This window comes from Euwallacea similis, chromosome 1 (assembly GCF_039881205.1).
Source record: "Euwallacea similis isolate ESF13 chromosome 1, ESF131.1, whole genome shotgun sequence".
Classification (NCBI taxonomy): Eukaryota; Metazoa; Arthropoda; class Insecta; order Coleoptera; family Curculionidae; genus Euwallacea; species Euwallacea similis.
This window is the reverse complement of record NC_089609.1, coordinates 582,742-600,050: the sequence shown is the minus strand read 5'-3', so window position 1 is coordinate 600,050 and position 17,309 is coordinate 582,742. Positions and strand designations below refer to the sequence as shown.

Below are 17,309 nucleotides of genomic sequence, written 5' to 3'. Positions count from 1 at the left end.
TTAAACGTCACGCTAGAAGCGAAATTCGAAAACTGATCTTCTGCACACACTTTGGCAGGTACTGTTGATCACAATTTCAAAATGCTTTTAAGCAATCTCTTACGCTTTCCGACCTTCCACGCCATCGGCTTGCAGGACTCGTCTCTGAAGCCGCTTTTAGCTGGTGAATTAAAAAACGGACAGGTTACTTAACTTGTGGGCTGAAGCACAAGGTGCCGTTTGACAAGATCAATGGTCGGTACCATGATAAAGTCATGACAATGCCAGTGTAAAATTTACATTTTTTTTTACATTACTCGAGCATTAGCAGCACTGAAACCAATGGATCAACTCGAGGAAATAAACAATGAAAGTGACTACGAGCCGGACAACCCGAAGGGGTATTACACGAGGGCGAAGCGCAGGAAGTTATGTGGGAAATATCAAGACACGGAGGATTCGTTCTCGAACTTGTGTGCACAGCCTGAAAGGAAAAAGCGGAAAAATCTAATAATGTTTGTACCTACTGAAGTCCTGCAGAGAATTTTCGCGTACGTTTCGTACCATGAATTGAGTAGGGAGTTTGCGGCAGGCTTTTCCGCCAGCGGTTAATCCGTGATAACCTTGCAGGCTCTACGCTCAGGTTGGTTAACCGGCGGTTCAAAACTATCGCCGAAGACCTCCTAAACTTCGGTTTCAAGCGAATCGAGAAAAGGCTGAAATCCCTGGTCAGCACTACAAATTTAGCCGTGGGATACACCCAAGACGACATGGAGATCAAGTGCATTTCCAAGCTGCTTTGCCTCTTGGAAATCCTAATTTCCCAGTATTCAATAATAGTCTCCACCATTTGGAGGTACGTCTACAACGATTTCTACAAAACCCGCAGCACCTGTATGTATGGAGGACTGATTATCGACATCTACGACATCTTCATGTGGAAGTTCCTGCATTGTCCCAATCAGCTTTACTCGCCAGCGGTGATAAAAGATTATGCAAGTGGAGGAGCGATGGAGGTCTTCCAAGGGCTAATTGAAGAATTTTCCAGTCTCTGCCCCTGGAGCTTTCCAAGATAATTCAACTGACCAAGGCCTTTTGCATACACTTCGACAAAACCAACGAGGAAGTAATGAACAGTTGCTGCATCCTCAGTGGATGCAAGATTGTGGATATTCTAGATTCAGCCAAATTCGCTCACAAGCACGTGCACTACGAGAAAAGGGTTTCCAATTTTTTCCTAGCAAAAGTCGGGGTTCTCATCGATGAGGAGGATAATTAATGACATATCGCACGTGTTTTTCAGTTCAGCTACTACTTCAAGAACTCCTGGTTTGTGGCCATGCCCATTCCGCCTAGCAAGGAGATGGACTGGCCCCAGCAGCAACGGATGATGCACATGAGGCTTCGCCGGATAGTTCTAGCGCACAACGACATGTATTTACAAGTAAGGATTCGATGATAAACCGTCAACGACTCTGCAGCTTTAGTTACAGCAGGAGCAGTACAAAAGGGAAGTCCTGCTGCGCCCCAGTGCTCCCACCGCCATCAAGAAGCCAGGCAACAACGTTTACACTGGCTATGGAGACGTTGAGGACAAGTTCTTCTATTACGGAGTAATGAATGATGGTGACGTGAAGCTGTGTTTGACTTGCGCAGTCACTAACGAGTGATTTAGGGGCGTACCTCTCGAAGTTCCACTCACCGGAAGACAACGACGAGCAGGACGAGGAGAACGACCCGAACGAGATGCTGAATAATCCGGCCGTGGAGCCGGACCTGTTCAATTTCGACGACGATGTGCTCTTCAGGCTTCCCTACTTAGGTTAAAGTCCCATTTAGGTTGTTTTTGAGAGTTAGTCCATCTCTGGATAATCAGGCTTCAAGGTGGATCTATCAATTCGGTGCCCCCTAGCCTACGCGCCGTTAAGCTACCTGAGGACTTTGGGCGACGATGAGCTCGGTAAACTGAAGGGAAAGGCCTTGGTCAAAGGTAAAGAACTGAGGAGTTTGAAAGAGCGATTAAAGCCCCGCTTCTGTGCTTAGGTGAGAGCCAGCTGTATATGGAGTTTGAGTGCTTCGGTGCCCATTACGCTCGCCTGCCCGTTCGGTACCAATACGAAGTGGCCAGGAGGACATGTTAACCCATTTTTGCCCATTATTTTATCTTTACCTTATTGCCCGCATTTGCGATCCTGTTCGCGTCCATTCAAGTTCCAACTGTGATATTCTATTTTTACATGCATTTTTGTCACTTTCTATTACTTTCGGCTAATAAAACTGAGATTCACATTTTCTGAAATCCTGAAATTCCTGTTTTAGCGCGTGAGCGCTGAAGCTGGAATCGATAGGCGACAAAGCGGACTGTAACGCAGACTCAAGCCAACCCCCATCTCCTGTGCATTTAGACGGAGGACAATGCTCGTAGTCGGAATAAATAATTTTTCTTATTTGTAAACAAAAACTAATTATCCAAACACTCATTCGGTATTGAGTACCGCGAAATGTTCCTCAGAAAATCCAAAATTAAAGAGCGCGAAGTGATGGAGCTATAAAGCACCCCCACAATGGACGAAACAGCTGACTGTTTGAGACCTACATTCGGGTCTATATTATGGTGTTACCGTGACTAGTGCAAGGTAAATTGAAATTGAACCCAACCCATACTCTCTCTGGGGATGCATAAAACATTGTTTGAGGTGTGGGTTAATTACTCGTATATGTCTTGATCCTCCTGTAGATTACAGAAGTCATGGGTTCCTCCAGTGGCGGCAAAAAGAAATACCTGAGCTTCAGGAACCGCCAAAGGGCCAACATGAGCTTCTTCATTGTGGTGATGTTTTTTGCGGTTTTCGGGGTCATTGTGTTCACTGAGATATTTTTCATTGACGACAAAGAAAAGGCCACTGGTAAGTATCGGGTATTGGAATCGTGTTCAACTCCATCACTTTCTTTTATGATAACCAGGGGTGCTGGTGAGGCATGGTTCTTTAGGGTTCCACAGTAAAGAGGATAGGCCGGACTACGATAACGACTTCCCGGTAAGAAAACTCCTATTAACTGATATTACCCCTGTTATAATCTTGACAATTTGGCGGAATTAATTTGTTATTTAAATCAGTCTCCGCTGGGTTAAGCGAATTTAACAGAAATATTTTAGGCTTGGGGGGGCACTTTATCGAATTGTACAGAGCGAGTAAAAAAAGCCCGAGTACATGTTCACCTTCTTCCATTATTCTCTTCCAGGCCGATGACTACATATCCATAAGAGTCGGCCAAGCTATGATGGACACTGCTGAAATTGGGGCTTTTTTGCTTGGAAAATCACACGCTCGCATAGCTGCCAGTTTCGACAATTCTCCTCAGTACATGTCCAAAGTAAACCCACCAAAAACTCTCGTACAAAACTACATAAACGGAATTTCCTAGATTTTCCCTGAAGGACAGTTACCCTCATACCCAGAAAACCTAAGCATATCAGATGGGTCTTGGCAAACAGTCAACGGCAGCAGATACAAATTTTTCGTCTTTTCCGCATACTTTGATCAGAGAAAGAACCAGCGCAGTATTAGAGTTATCGCGGCGACCAAAACCAGAGGTCCGGAAAGGGTTTGGTGTAGACTTTGGTATAGGATGAATGATAATTCGAGCACGTTCAATGTCTCCAGAACTGTGCCCGCCAAAATTAAGGTAAGAACTGCTCTTACCGTTTCTTTTCGCACTCAACTCCCCCGTCCGCCGTGGGCTTATGTTGACCCAATACGTCGCAGGGGATTGTCTTCCCGGGCACTTCCTTTAATAGAGAATCCACTAGCATCTTATTCTTTTTAGGTGATAAGAGAGAATTGGAATTTGCGTTACAGCGCCTGCTTCGTCATGTGCCCCCTCAAACTCAACATGTCAGTGCCTACAGCTGTGAGCGTCGTAGCACGACTAAAGGACGTCCCCACCAACGTCCTCAACGTAATCAACAATTTCAACGAAAGCACATTGATCAAACCCAGCTTCATAGGAAAATTCGGTGTTTGCGTTAAACCCCTACACTTCGACTACAACAAAGTAAGCTCCATAATAACCACCTTCAGTTGAAAGGAGCTCTAACTGATCTAAAATTAGGAACTGCAAATAATGGAATTCATCGAACTGAATCGCCTGATGGGAGTGGATCATTTCACCTTCTACAACCACACAATCGGACCCCAAGTGGGATGCATCTTGGAGCATTATCGGCAGCAAGGCTTGGTCACCCTGCTACCCTGGAAGCTGCAAATGATTTCCCAGAAGGAGATACGCACTGAAGGGCTGTTTGCGGCCCTCAACGACTGCCTCTATAGATCGATGTACAAGTTTTCACACACTCTCCTAATTGACTTGGACGAGTACATTATTCCCAATTACAATGAGACCCTACCCCAGATGATCGAGTAAGTCTCCTATCCCTTGGTAACTTATAAAATCTAAATTCGTTGTGATATCAGCTACTTGAACCATCGATTGAACACCCGAAGCACTGGTTCATTTTCCTTTCAAAATGCGTTTTTCTACCTTCAATGGAATGATGACTCTGAGGTGGAGCAATTTGACGACCCCATTTCCTCGAACTTAGTTACCCTGAAGAAGACCCGCCGAAAAACAAAGCTACACCCGCATAAACAGAGATCAAAATACATCTGTAGACCTGAATTGGTCATCGAGGCTGGGAATCACTTTGTGTGGGAGTTCATTCCAGGCCATGGTGCGAAGTTCCGAGTTTAGGAAAATCACCATTTAAACATTTCTGGCGATTTTCAGGTACTTTAAATGTTCCTGCAGACGCGGCCATACTGCATCACTACAGGATTTGCGAGTTCGGGGGCAACGACTGTATTAAAACTTCCTCTGTAGTCGACCGAACTGCTTATAGGTGAGCCACGGTTAACTTTGACCGCTTTAAATCTAATTTTGGCTGTATAGGTATTTAGTAAGTTTAACGAAGGCGGTAAGAGATCGGTACAATCTGCTGAAGGATAAGTGTGGTCTATCGAACCCCAGAAAGGTTCCCACCAAGGTATTCCACAAGATATTCCAGATGTTGAAAAGCGGTGCTCAAAGGAGGAGGTAAAATTGTGATTTTAGTTTTGTAAGTAGCAATTAGGGCGTAAGTTGTGTAAAGAAAAGAGAAATAAAATGAACTTCAAATGTAGTCTGAAGATTACCTACAGATTTCTTGTTTTATTCACATCTTGGTTTTGTTGCTGCACCATTTTCTTTGCCCTTAAAAAGACGATTAAAAAATCCGTATTCGCACTGTTCTATGACATCCAAGATCTTAAGTTTGTTCGGAATGGCCTTTCTTGTCGATTATCTCAAAAAATATTTATTGATATATATATATATATATCAAAAAATTCTTTATTGAGTCCCTCCCTCTGCTCTTAGAGATGGATTTTTCGGAACACTCAATTTCCATTGATTTTTTTGAGCACAATTGCCCTGCACGCCACTGATTTTGTGCCCATGGTGTTTATTCCACTAAAATTTTAAAACATTTGGTCTCACGAACATAGAATTGCAAGGAGGTACGTTTAGCTCCTGATAGTTCTTGCACAAGACCGTTGACAAATCAATTTGCTGCATTCGCATACGAAATTTAACATTTGGTACCAGGAACGCAGAAGTGCGAGGAGATATATTTAGCTCCTGATAGTTTTTGAATCAGCCTCTGAAAAGCCAAGTGGGAAACGCTCATTTGTATTGTGGGTTGCCTAAAACTTCATATAGTGCTACTTATACGTCACTACGCCAAATATCTCCCGTAGTTGTCCGTGGTGTCATCTAGGGGAAGTGAAAAAAAACAAGCTTTGTGTGATAGAAGAAATCTTTTCCATCGCGCAAGTAATACCACGCGTGGAGTTTAAGTCGCGCCACTAGTCTGGATAAAATGGTGTAACGTCATAAGCGACGGTAAACTGATCCTTTTTTTTTCAGGATTTATTTTATTCATTAAGGGCGGGGGCTTAACAAAAATGATAGTTCATATTTTTTGAGATAATTAACAAGAAAGGCGATTCCGAACATGCTCTTGGAACCTCGAATTTTTGGAATTAAAAAAGAATGAAAGTTCAAGCTCATTGTACAGCTCGAGTCACTTTTGTTCTGTCAGTAATGTCACTTAATTTTTGTTTACATTTTTACCCCAATTTTCAAGGTTATGTTTCCATTCCAGAATTTTTAATTAATCTCCCATTTCGAGTGAAACTTAAAAAAGTCTCTGGAAACATCCCTCCCATTGAACTAAAAGGAAAATTTTGTAATCTCTTTGCCCGTTTAATCACCTCTAATCTTTCATTTTCTCCTTGAATACATTAAAAGTTTAAAGGTCATATTTCTACAACTTATATTTATTCCCTTATCAAGACTGCAAAATTCCATAATCTCTTAAAAACTAATATAATTCCACGTTTCTATGAAGCTTTCGTCTGCATCAGCTCACCAATAACGCCACAACGGATTTACTAAAGATGCTAGTGAAGACAGGTCTTCTTGTGGTTTCGAATCCAAAGCACATAAACCGTCTCCTCACAGACGTACAGAAAAGCGTCAAAAACACACTATACATTCAGCTGTTATCAGCTTTGAACGACCCTTTGGGCAATTTTCATCCCAACATATTTAACACTCCTCCAAAGCTTAGCAGAACCATTTTCGGCATTTATTCTCAGGTAACCTTCATTGTTCAAACATAATTCTTTTATGAGCAGCTTTTTATAGGCTTCAGTGCTTTGCAATAATCTAGATGTACGTGTATTGCTTACCGGTCTCAAAAGCAATGCTCTAGTCCACATAAAAACTCTCCAACCAATAGATGTAGTCATATTTGACAGGAAATATGGTAAAAGCGAGATTGATAGATTCATAAGTAATAAAATTGGAAATATTTCTACTGAGTATAATGTTGTAACCATTGACTGTGGAGAGGGAGATAAAATCTTAGCAGAAATTGACAACCTAGATAACCGGGTGTATAAACATGTTTGTCTTGGAGGTATTTAACTTGAAACTCATTAAGCTCACTAATGAAATTTTTAATCAATTCAGGCACTTTTGATCGTCTACATGTTGCTCATAAGTTGCTCTTAAGTGATTCAATACTGCGAGCCTCAGAGAAAGTCACAGTGGGCATAACTGAAGAGAATATGACTCACAGTGAGTCTCAAGTTATTTCTTCAAAAAGGAATTTTCACTACACATGATTTTAGATAAAGTTTTGTGGGAGTTAATTGAAGATGTCGAAGCAAGAATGAAGAACATTCAGGATTTTGTAGTAGATATATTCCCAGATTTGATTTATAATATTTGCAAAATTGCGGATCCCTGTGGACCTGCTATTGTAGATCCTAGCATAGAGGCGATCATTGTTAGTGAGGAGACTATAAGGGGTGCAGAAAAGATTAATGAAAGTATGGGTGGGTATTTTAACATTTCTTGTCAAGTAATAATTGTCCTTTTAGTCAGAAAGGAAAAAGGCTTAGGAGAACTAAAAATAATCCCTATCCCTTTTATTGCTGAGCTAAACCCTCAAGGGAGAGAAGAAGCAAAAGTAAGTTCCAGCAATTTAAGACTGAGACTTCTGGGCACTTTACTGAAACCTGTGGAAAAGAAGAACATTCCTAATAAACCTTACATTATAGGCCTAACAGGTACTTGATCTTTGACATTACTATCAAGTGTAAAAGGGCATTTTAGGTGGAATTGCCAGTGGAAAATCGGGGGTTATAAGTCACTTACAAAATCTGGGAGTCCCCATCATCGACTGTGATAAATTGGGTCACCAAATGTACAAGAAAGACGGGCCTTGCTACAATAAAGTGGTCGACTTGTTTGGGCGGAAATTGTTGGATGACAAGGCTGAAATTGACCGTAAAATTTTGGGGAATCTGGTTTTTAAAAATCCTGTAGGTGGATTAAATTGTCTGTATCAAATTTTTGTTATTACTCGATAATTATAGGATGAACTAAAAAAGTTAACTAATATTCTATGGCCTGCAATGGGGAAAGAGATTCAAAAGATGGTGAGCAACTTAAACACTGATATAGTCTGCGTGGAAGCAGCCGTTTTGTGCCAGGCCGGTTGGGACCAGTTTTGCCATGAGGTAGTTTTTATTAAAGAGTACATAAAGAAAAAAGTTAAGAGACGATTTCACGAGGACAATAGTCATAAGCTTGTGTCCGTCAAAGGCCTTAAGATGACTTTTCAGTCTATGAAAAACACATTTGAACCACCTCTCAATATCCTTAACTGCTTTTCTTGTGCATAAACTCAACAGTTGACTCATGTCTTTTTCTGTAGATTTGGGTAACGCTAGTACCTCCAGCCGAGGCTATAAACCGCCTGAAAACCAGGAATAACCTGAGCGAAGATCAAGCAAAAGAAAGACTGGCAGCACAACAGTCCAATAATGAATACATAAGCAAGGCGAATGTGGTGTTCTGTCCCTTGTGGGAGGTCGAGTATACAAAACTACAAGTGCACAAAGCGTGGGCGCTGCTGCAGAAGCGGATACCCATAAAAACGCTTGATAAATGAGGAGTTTCATGATAAATAATTTAGAGAGTGGGAAATATATAGTGCGGGGAAAAATGTTATATGTTTAGTCTTTCTTGTTATGCGCTAATCCTAAGTGATTTTTGTTGTATATTGGAAGTTTATATTTTAGTAAGAAAATAAATATTAAAACAGTTGTGGACAGTTGAGAGAATGGCGAGAGATACGAAGTTGCCTTCAAAACTAATTCGATTTTTCGGATTAGTTATAGCGTTAATCAGTAGCGCCCTAAAAACTGTCAACTTTCGTATCGTTAAATCGTAATATTTTTGGCCTATTACGTAAGGACCATCCTGTATATATATATTTCATCCAGCAAGTTGATCATTACATCGGGGAGCGCAATATTGAACAATACCTCCAGTGCTGACAATAGGTTTTCGCGCTTTCCGCTTTTATTGCAAAGTAAAGAATCCTTTGGCCCGTCTGAATCGGAACATATTTCATATAAACCCTTGTGCGAAAAACACATAAACCATTAAAGACAATTTATTTAGGCTCTAAATGGTAATTAAATTTTAGATTATTCAATATCACATAAACAAAGATGTATTAACAAACTTAAAACTGATAGGAAACAGTAAAAAAATTTGAAACAGACAGTGATAAGAGTGTAGGAATGCTGAAGGGAGCTTTATGGCAAATTTAATAACTCGTATGGATAAATTTAATATAGAACACACCATGCACATCAACCTGTATTTCTTTAGATAAGACTGTCTAGTAGTTCATTAAAGGCAATTACTACGTCTAAATTTTAATTTAACGCCTTGAAAAGTAAAACTGCGCCTGATATACCATATCAAATCGAATCACATTCTCTTTTTAAACATTTAAGAAAACTCCCAAAATTGATTAACTTTCTCACCTCTCTCCAAAGAAAAGCCATCATTTGGCTGCTCAAACTGCAGGACTATTAACTTACTCATCTTTTTCACTTCCCTATCAAAAACATCATCTCCAGTATCTTCCAGAACTTTCCCGATATCCCATTCAACTGAAGGGAGAGGGGAGGCAATAAATCTAGCAGCATTTGCAACTGAAGGTTGAACGTGGCTTTGTAGAGTTTGCAACTCCCATAAGGAACTGTTGATTGCATATGACTTAAGAGGATCTCTTTCCTCCATTATATAGGGGTCCATGCTGGCACTTATGCCACTACCGTTGTGGAGCAGACGTTTAAGCCCTGGATGTCTATGAAAATTAAATTAATAAAATCCTTAAATAAACTCCATATCTACCAATAAATTACCTCAAAATAAGATTCCCTATAAACTGGCAGATAATGATGATGTCCTCAGAGGGAGCTAACAAGGCTAAGCGGGCCAGCCTCTTAGCAAAAGCAGCTACCAATATTTCAGGCAAATATGTGGAACTCAAGAACAAGTCTGACAAATAAAACAGCCGGGCTTTGTATTTGGTGTGGAATATCTCTGGCTCAAACATTGAGTACAGCTTGGCAAATATGTTTGGATAGTCTAAGTTGTGCACTTGAATCATGGTGAAAATTCCTTGTAAAGCCAATAGGCTTACTGGACCCCCCACATCCAGGGAGTCCATTAAAAAGTCAGTAAGGAGCAGGGGTTTGTCTAGGTGCACCAAAACCTTCTCCAGAAGGACTACTAGCAATTGTCTATGTGTTTGAGGAGTGTGCTCCCAAAGCATCAAACATTGCCAAACTTTGTTGAGATTCTTTTTAACTAAAGTCTCCTCAAATACTATAGAGGAGCTTGACTCATTACTGCCCAAATATTTAGTCTCAGTATTGGGGTGGACTTGAAGTCTCTCTAGCAGTGACAAATAGTTCACAATGTAGTGCTCATTAGGATTTGTTTTGGCAGTGAGTGAGGGCAGCAATTTCCATGTATAGAACAAAACATCATCAAATAAAAAATATTCTGTTTGCTTATTTATCAGATATGTGTTGCTCTTTTTATCCGAAAGTAGTTTCATTAGGATGGATTTTAGTTTATTTACTGGGAAGTAATTGTCAACTTCAGATGTGTAGTGGACTAAGGGACATCTCCCTTCAATTGCCAGGAGATTCATTGCAGTAGAGATAGCTGTGAAAGTTTAATTTTATGCAATATAAACACAAAAATAGACATAAAATATGGATTTATAAACTCTGGACTTATTGAAGTACCAAAAATTTGAAAATGCCTAGAGCAACTGAAGTTACCAAGTTTATGAATTCCATGTAAAGTTTATTTAGTATAAGCTGTAAAATATATTGTTAGATTCAGAATTGGCAGATGCCATGTCTTACATCAATTTGCTGTATATAAGTTCCTTACCTTGCATGGAAACTTTTGGATTGTCATGCTCCATGCAATTCACTACTTTTCCATAACATTCCTCATACCTATCAATGAGCCACTTTCTCTTGTCATTCTCCGCATTTCTCTCTATTGTTTTCAATGGGGCCACTTCGAACCCTATTTTCCGGTCCCTAATTAAACTGGAAAAAACCAAGTCCAGCGCTAATAAACAGGAGGCTGTGTCCGCCCCAGATTCAAAATGTTTGACGATTTGCATCAATCCAGCTGGATTTTCCGGGTAGCTGAGGAACTCTTGGGCTTTTTGCCGCAAGAATTTCGATATTTTCACGGGTTTTTCCGCTTGAGACATGCTTTTTAAATAACTTTGCAAAAGGAGAAAAATGGAGAGAGTGTGTAAAACTATCTCTCTCCCGGAAAATACTATTAAGAAAGAGAAGAGTGAGGTTAGGTTTATCAAGTGACAATTGAAGCAAAAATTCAACGATAACCTTGCAGGTTATGGTACTGAAAAGAATAATTTGGCAATAGTGCCTGACAAGTGAGGTATCACCTGCTTTTAAGCTGAAAGAAAAATGTTAGATTTTTTATAAGTTCTTGCGAGGTTTTAATTGGTATTCGTGTTATATTTTTTTACCACATCTAAGATACACTATAGATTATCAGGAAGTATGTGTGATAGCACCACTCACAGTGTTGTCACATCTTATATTCGAATAAATTATTTTAAGCCTATTCAAAGCCCAGACGTTGAGTTGTCATCTTACCATTTTTCAAATTGCAATTTATTATTTTTAATTTTAATTTATGCTGCCGTGTCGTTAACTGAACAACATGGGTATATTAGAGAAAATATCGGAAATTGAGAAGGAAATCTCTCGAACTCAAAAAAACAAAGGTACAAATCACTACACGACACCCTCCTCCCTTCTAATTTACCATCCCTTTGCAGCCACGGAATACCACTTGGGCCTCCTCAAAGCGAAACTAGCGAAATACCGGTCCCAGCTCCTGGAACCTTCGAAAAAATCCGAAAAGGGCGAAGGCTTCGACGTTCTTAAAAGCGGCGACGCACGAGTGGCTCTCATCGGCTTTCCTTCAGTAGGAAAATCCACATTACTCTCAACTTTAACAAAAACTGAGAGTGAAGCTGCTTCATATGAGTTCACCACCTTGACGTGTATTCCTGGAGTTATCGACTACAATGGGGCAAATATTCAGCTGCTTGATTTGCCAGGTATCATCGAGGGGGCTGCTCAAGGCAAGGGTAGAGGTCGACAAGTCATTGCTGTAGCACGAACTGCTGATTTGGTGTTGATGATGCTTGATGCTACAAAAAAGGATGTTCACAGGGAGTTGTTAGAGAAGGAATTGGAGAGTGTTGGTATTAGATTGAATAAGAAGAAGCCCAATATTTATTTTAAGGTGAGGAGAATATATCCTTTCAGGCAATCACCCTTATGATTTTGACCAGAGCATAAATTTGCTAGGTCAAAAAAGGTGGAGGCTTGTCCTTCAACTCCACATGCCCATTGACAAAAGTGGATGAAAAACTAGTGCAAATGATATTGCATGAATATAAAATATTCAATGCAGAGGTACTTTTCCGTGATGATTGCACTGCAGATGAACTCATTGATGTTATATGTGCAAATAGAGTTTACCTACCTTGCCTCTATGTGTATAATAAAATTGATCAAATTTCCATTGAGGAAGTTGACAGAATTGCTAGGCAGCCCAACAGTGTGGTTGTAAGGTAAATTTCCTCAACATCACTTTTTCAGTAAAAATAAAATATACTTCCTTCCAGCTGTAATATGAAGCTCAATTTGGACTATTTGCTTGAAGTGCTGTGGGAATATTTAAGCTTAATCCGGGTGTATACGAAAAAACCTGGTCAACCCCCAGATTTCTCTGATGGGTTGATTTTAAGGAAAGGTGTTACTGCAGAGCATGTCTGCCATGCCATCCACAGGTAATTTAATAATGAAAAGTAAAAAAGTTTTTGTTTAAATTGGGTTTCTAGGACTCTAGCAGCCCAGTTCAAATATGGCCTGGTTTGGGGTACAAGTACAAAATACTCTCCACAGCGGGTGGGGCTCTCACACGTCATGGCAGACGAGGACGTTATTCAAGTTGTTAAGAAGTGAAATATATATATTTTTTTAATAAATAATGATGATGATAAACAACAGTTTTTGTATAATTGAATTTTAAGATGAAGCTTTTTAACAGATTTAAAAACTCATAAAAACAGGGCCAGAATCCATTTAGTTGAAATCACTTTGCCAAAAAAAACATAGTTATGTGCATTTGAATTAAATAAATCCTGTAAATAAGAGCCCATCATTACGCCATGAGCACGTTAGCCGATTCTGTAGTTGCACAACCTGTCCAAAAGAATTATTTGTGAAACGCTATTGAATGGCTTAGTTTCCATATTCGTCACTTAAAGGCTCTAACAGCTCTGGCAAAGAGTTCCCCAATCGCCTGCCCTACAGAAAGCAGTTCACAAATTGTACCCCAGATGCTGCTGGTTCTTTTGTCGGGTTCGTTCAATCTTAAAATCTTTTTGTGAGTATTTAGCATACTTAAAATCTTTATTAAAAACCATAATAACGAGAGGATTTTCAAGAAAAATCGAACGACAATGACTATCTACCTTTTCATCTACACTGAATTCTATTATTTACTTAATACTTGTCGTTGCATTAACCTATGCCTATGTTATGACTAATATCCCTAAATAACGCCTACGGCAATAATAAAAACATCTAGAACTCTCCCTCCTCATACACCTAGTTTAATTTTGATTCGCCCTTTTTCAATATTAACACATAAAAAATTAAAATTTCCTAAACCCGACGACATATTTCCAGTTTGTTGGCACGGAAAAACCCTTTCCAGAAGTCGGGAATATCCATCTGGACTTATAGTTCCCTGACGTAGAAATTTATAGCAAAAAAATAAGCCAGATCTATGAAGACGATTCTGTCAATAATAAAATTAATATTCACTCAACAATTTAAAACTTCCTCAAGAAACATTTTTCATTTTTCAGGCTTCTCCTCATTGGCGTTGCGTTTCAAAGCTTCTACATCCAAGTAGCAGTACTCTGGGTCTTCATTGACTTGAAGGACATGTTCTTCCTGTTTATTGTCGAGTTCTTTCTTGGGGGATGCCACGTTGGAGGCTGAAGCGACAGGAGAGACAAGGTTGCTGTTGGGATAAAATGATAAGATATTAATGGATTGCAGTTCTATACAGAAAGAATTTAAATTTACATGAGAAATTCATGAAAGTTCACAATAAATTGGCGAAGTTGCTGAACTGAAATTTTATTCAATGTTAAGATGACAAAAATTTGGATTATCTACCAATGGATATGTCTTGTTATTCATACAAGGTGCCGCTTAAACAAACAAAGGAATTTTAAAGACTCATTTTCAATAGTCACAAGAATGTTCCATTTCACTGCATAAATCAAAGGAAGATTTCCTTTTTAATTTCAATTACCTAGCAAAAAAGTAATAGAATTACCGTGGAGTGATTGTTTCTTCGGAACTAGAAGCTCCGTCTTCTGGATGAACCTCCTGAGGATTGTCCGGAGAGTAAGTAACCAAAAATCTGCGTATGGGGACTTCTTGGACTACACAGGTGGTCGTGGTTGTTATTGGAGACTCCTCAGCAGTTGCGGCAGGATACGGTGGCGGCTGGTCATCCATGACGTCCTAGAAAATCCATTGAATCAAGCACTAAACTTCTCAACAAGTTTTATAGACCAATTTCCACACTTCAATATTACTCACCTGATACGAAGGGGGGGCAGTTTGCTTCATAGGCCCGAATAACGCAGCTTCATTATCTCTGAACATGGCTGCGTAGTCAGGTTCGCTTCTATCCAGTCCATCATTGGGCAGGATGTAATGGATAGTGTTATGAGTAGCCTGCTTCTTGAGGGTCAGGTATTTGTAGCAGCGCCAAACGACCCCAATCCAGTAGGCCTAATAAAATTTATCGCTTGTTGCTCCACATAGCTATTACATTAAACACATTATACCTTCCAGATCATAGAGACCAAAAAGGACAACAAGACGAGAAGAGACAAAGTCTGAGGACTGAGAGAGAGGAGTTCTTGATGGAAAGGCATGTTGTGCCAATGTTCAGCTACGAGCCGGTGCACTGACCGAAGATAGCAAAAGTATCCAGTTGCAGTTAATCTAACGATTAAATAATTCATTAAACCGCACAAAAACACAGTAGTTTTAAGTCTTACGTGGTTATAGCAAAATCAAACAATTGCAAAAAGAAGAAGGGTAGGATATGCTTAGGTTTGCCTTTAATGGCCCCATAGACCATTAACAGTGTAATCGAGAGCGTGCAGATGGTGATAATTGCTCCCATATCTACATCAGCTGAAACAAATAATGGGCATAGAAACATGAAATCACGTAAAAATTGAGATATTTACAGGGCAAGACAGTCCTTCCATCTTGGGTTGTGGGCAAGTAATAAGGATTATCATCATCCTTGACTTTACTCAATGGTGTAGGTAGAAAGTCCCCTTCTAAGTAATCATTCTTAATAAACTCATTTTTTTGGTTGATATAGCTCTGGTTTCGCATCACCAGTGATACAACCGTGAGAGCCAACACATGGAGAAGCTATGGACAAAACAATTAAAGAGCATTCACACAAATTAAGGAAGAATGGAGCTTTAACAAAGGAAAATGACACAAATAAGACATAAGAAGCCAAACTTACTAAATGATATACCCCAAAAACAATGGTGGCTGTCTTCACATGGAGACAGAAGCAGGCCCTCCATTCATTCTTGCCTGCAGAGCCTAGCTTGAGGCGCATATTGAACATTCTGCAGAAAAAATGTCTTGAAAATTATCAATCAATAGAAAGGTTAATGATGTAAAATGGGAATATAATGAGCAGGCCAGAACAAGATACTGCAGCAATTAACACTACTTAATATAGTGTTACTCTACAAAGAAACATGGAATTATTTTAAGTGAGCCTGATAAAGTTTTCAAAACTTCTTGTGATTCACATATGTGAATTTTCAATTATTAAAAATAATCATTAAGTAGAATTATTTCTAAGTGATCTACATAATGTTGAGACCTTGTCTTTCCCATAGAAAAGGCATATTCACACAGTGGTTGCTAGTCATACTGTTGATTGAACTTCAAGCTTAATACTCTTTAGTTGGGGTAAAAAAAATTGGATTCTGTGTCTGTCTAAAGGCTTAAAAAAGGTCAATAAACAACAAAATAAGACAATAAATTGTCCTAATTGGAGCTGCTTTGGATTTGTGACTCCCTATGAAGAACATTTTTCTTAGAAAAGCTTTTCAACCTAATTGACTATTTATAGTTATATTGCTATGTTAGTGATTCTGTTTCAAGAAATTGAACATTTGCTAACACGACTAAAACCGCAACTAATTATCACACTAAATTGAGATACTGCCCTTATAAAGGGTCATAAATTGGTGGTAACCCTAGAGACCCTCATCTTTATGTACTTGACTTGCCATTACATCAAAATGTTGTTATAAATATTTATTATTGTGATAACCTTGAGTGATCCTGTTATTTTGAAAATAGCAACCAATGAAAGGCCACACTTGCTTGAAATCAAATAGCACAATTTGCAGATAGTTCCGCTGGATCTCTAGGGCAGAAACTCGTGTGTGAAGTTTGAACTTTATGTTTGCAATGCATCTGATGTTGCAGTTTAAAAACAAGTAGCTCAATATAACATAAATCATAAAGGACAAACACAAAAGGAAAATTTTACACGATATTGTAGTAAAAGGTACGAGATATGAACCAGATTTACGGGTCATTTACAAGCTGCAATACGCTCAGATTCGCTGCTTAAGACGTTATATCAACACTGTGTTACAAAATTGGCGATAATATGAGCAATAGGACTTAATTTGGCTTAATAATTGGGTTTTATTTATTGCACAAACAATCATAGTCTGGAGGATTGTGAACATACAGAGGTTTTCCACTCGCGATAATCAGGCCTTATTGGATTACACAGTGCCTTGGTTTTTACACAAGAATATGCGTGCACATAACAGAACTATAGAGGGTGGTACTTACAAACTGAGAACTCGATTAAACCACTATTTTTTTGGAATTGTTGATAACAAATTTTGGGGAGATAATTGCAAACGTATCGCCTCAGAGGGTCGATTTATACAGTACTGCCAACAAAACTAAAAAACTGACAATGGCATTTGCAGGATAGCCAAGAACAGTCAATTTTTGCGTATTATAGTAGTGCTGTAATAATAAAAATGATAATAATGGCTTAAGAGTTTACGGCACACCCAACAGGCTTCAAATAATTTTAAGCCATCTATAAAATCGCAATAATACCCTTAAACTTCAACATGCTAGCCATTGCCATATTTGTGTGACAAAACTGCTGAGATTTTAAGA

The 17,309-nt window shown here is 39.2% G+C and overlaps 6 protein-coding genes across 7 annotated transcripts; 4 read left to right on the top strand and 2 right to left on the bottom strand.

Moving 5' to 3' along the window:
- The first annotated feature begins 185 nt into the window (after nt 1–185).
- On the top strand, nt 186–2,278 carry LOC136420147 (uncharacterized). The gene is made up of 8 exons (XM_066406958.1): nt 186–553; nt 610–974; nt 1,028–1,225; nt 1,283–1,423; nt 1,473–1,605; nt 1,655–1,801; nt 1,856–1,969; nt 2,023–2,278. The coding sequence occupies exons 1-8, from the start codon at nt 322–324 to the stop codon at nt 2,118–2,120; spliced, it is 1,428 nt and encodes a 475-aa protein (XP_066263055.1). The 5' UTR covers nt 186–321; the 3' UTR covers nt 2,121–2,278.
- LOC136420135 (beta-1,4-galactosyltransferase galt-1) lies at nt 2,181–5,176 on the top strand. 2 transcript variants are annotated; one of them, XM_066406946.1, is made up of 10 exons: nt 2,181–2,615; nt 2,717–2,885; nt 2,944–3,017; nt 3,223–3,354; nt 3,406–3,666; nt 3,808–4,035; nt 4,093–4,400; nt 4,455–4,711; nt 4,768–4,879; nt 4,930–5,176. In XM_066406946.1, the coding sequence occupies exons 2-10, from the start codon at nt 2,729–2,731 to the stop codon at nt 5,075–5,077; spliced, it is 1,677 nt and encodes a 558-aa protein (XP_066263043.1). In that variant the 5' UTR covers nt 2,181–2,615; nt 2,717–2,728; the 3' UTR covers nt 5,078–5,176. The 2 variants fall into 2 exon arrangements, with proteins under 2 accessions (XP_066263043.1, XP_066263033.1); XM_066406936.1 differs by having other exon boundaries at nt 2,182–2,615; nt 2,676–2,885.
- A 1,037-nt stretch (nt 5,177–6,213) lies between these two features.
- On the top strand, nt 6,214–8,704 carry Ppat-Dpck (Bifunctional Phosphopantetheine adenylyltransferase - Dephospho-CoA kinase). The gene is made up of 8 exons (XM_066393270.1): nt 6,214–6,677; nt 6,727–7,000; nt 7,054–7,161; nt 7,215–7,415; nt 7,467–7,655; nt 7,702–7,910; nt 7,965–8,108; nt 8,306–8,704. The coding sequence occupies exons 1-8, from the start codon at nt 6,477–6,479 to the stop codon at nt 8,540–8,542; spliced, it is 1,563 nt and encodes a 520-aa protein (XP_066249367.1). The 5' UTR covers nt 6,214–6,476; the 3' UTR covers nt 8,543–8,704.
- A 329-nt stretch (nt 8,705–9,033) lies between these two features.
- LOC136409738 (nucleolar complex protein 4 homolog A) lies at nt 9,034–11,280 on the bottom strand. The gene is made up of 3 exons (XM_066391448.1): nt 10,858–11,280; nt 9,813–10,623; nt 9,034–9,754 (listed from the first exon to the last, which is right to left on the bottom strand). Exons 1-3 carry the CDS (start codon nt 11,189–11,191, stop codon nt 9,394–9,396), a joined length of 1,506 nt encoding a protein of 501 aa, XP_066247545.1. The 5' UTR covers nt 11,192–11,280; the 3' UTR covers nt 9,034–9,393.
- A 326-nt stretch (nt 11,281–11,606) lies between these two features.
- Nucleotides 11,607–13,025, top strand: LOC136419165 (developmentally-regulated GTP-binding protein 2). The gene is made up of 5 exons (XM_066405350.1): nt 11,607–11,737; nt 11,792–12,264; nt 12,330–12,595; nt 12,650–12,814; nt 12,866–13,025. The coding sequence occupies exons 1-5, from the start codon at nt 11,674–11,676 to the stop codon at nt 12,987–12,989; spliced, it is 1,092 nt and encodes a 363-aa protein (XP_066261447.1). The 5' UTR covers nt 11,607–11,673; the 3' UTR covers nt 12,990–13,025.
- Nucleotides 13,026–13,427: 402 nt separating this feature from the next.
- On the bottom strand, nt 13,428–17,085 carry LOC136419156 (lysosomal-associated transmembrane protein 4B). The gene is made up of 8 exons (XM_066405339.1): nt 16,968–17,085; nt 15,604–15,712; nt 15,311–15,503; nt 15,116–15,254; nt 14,900–15,059; nt 14,649–14,843; nt 14,380–14,570; nt 13,428–14,058 (listed from the first exon to the last, which is right to left on the bottom strand). Exons 2-8 carry the CDS (start codon nt 15,709–15,711, stop codon nt 13,890–13,892), a joined length of 1,155 nt encoding a protein of 384 aa, XP_066261436.1. The 5' UTR covers nt 15,712; nt 16,968–17,085; the 3' UTR covers nt 13,428–13,889.
- Between the last annotated feature and the right edge of the window lie 224 nt (nt 17,086–17,309).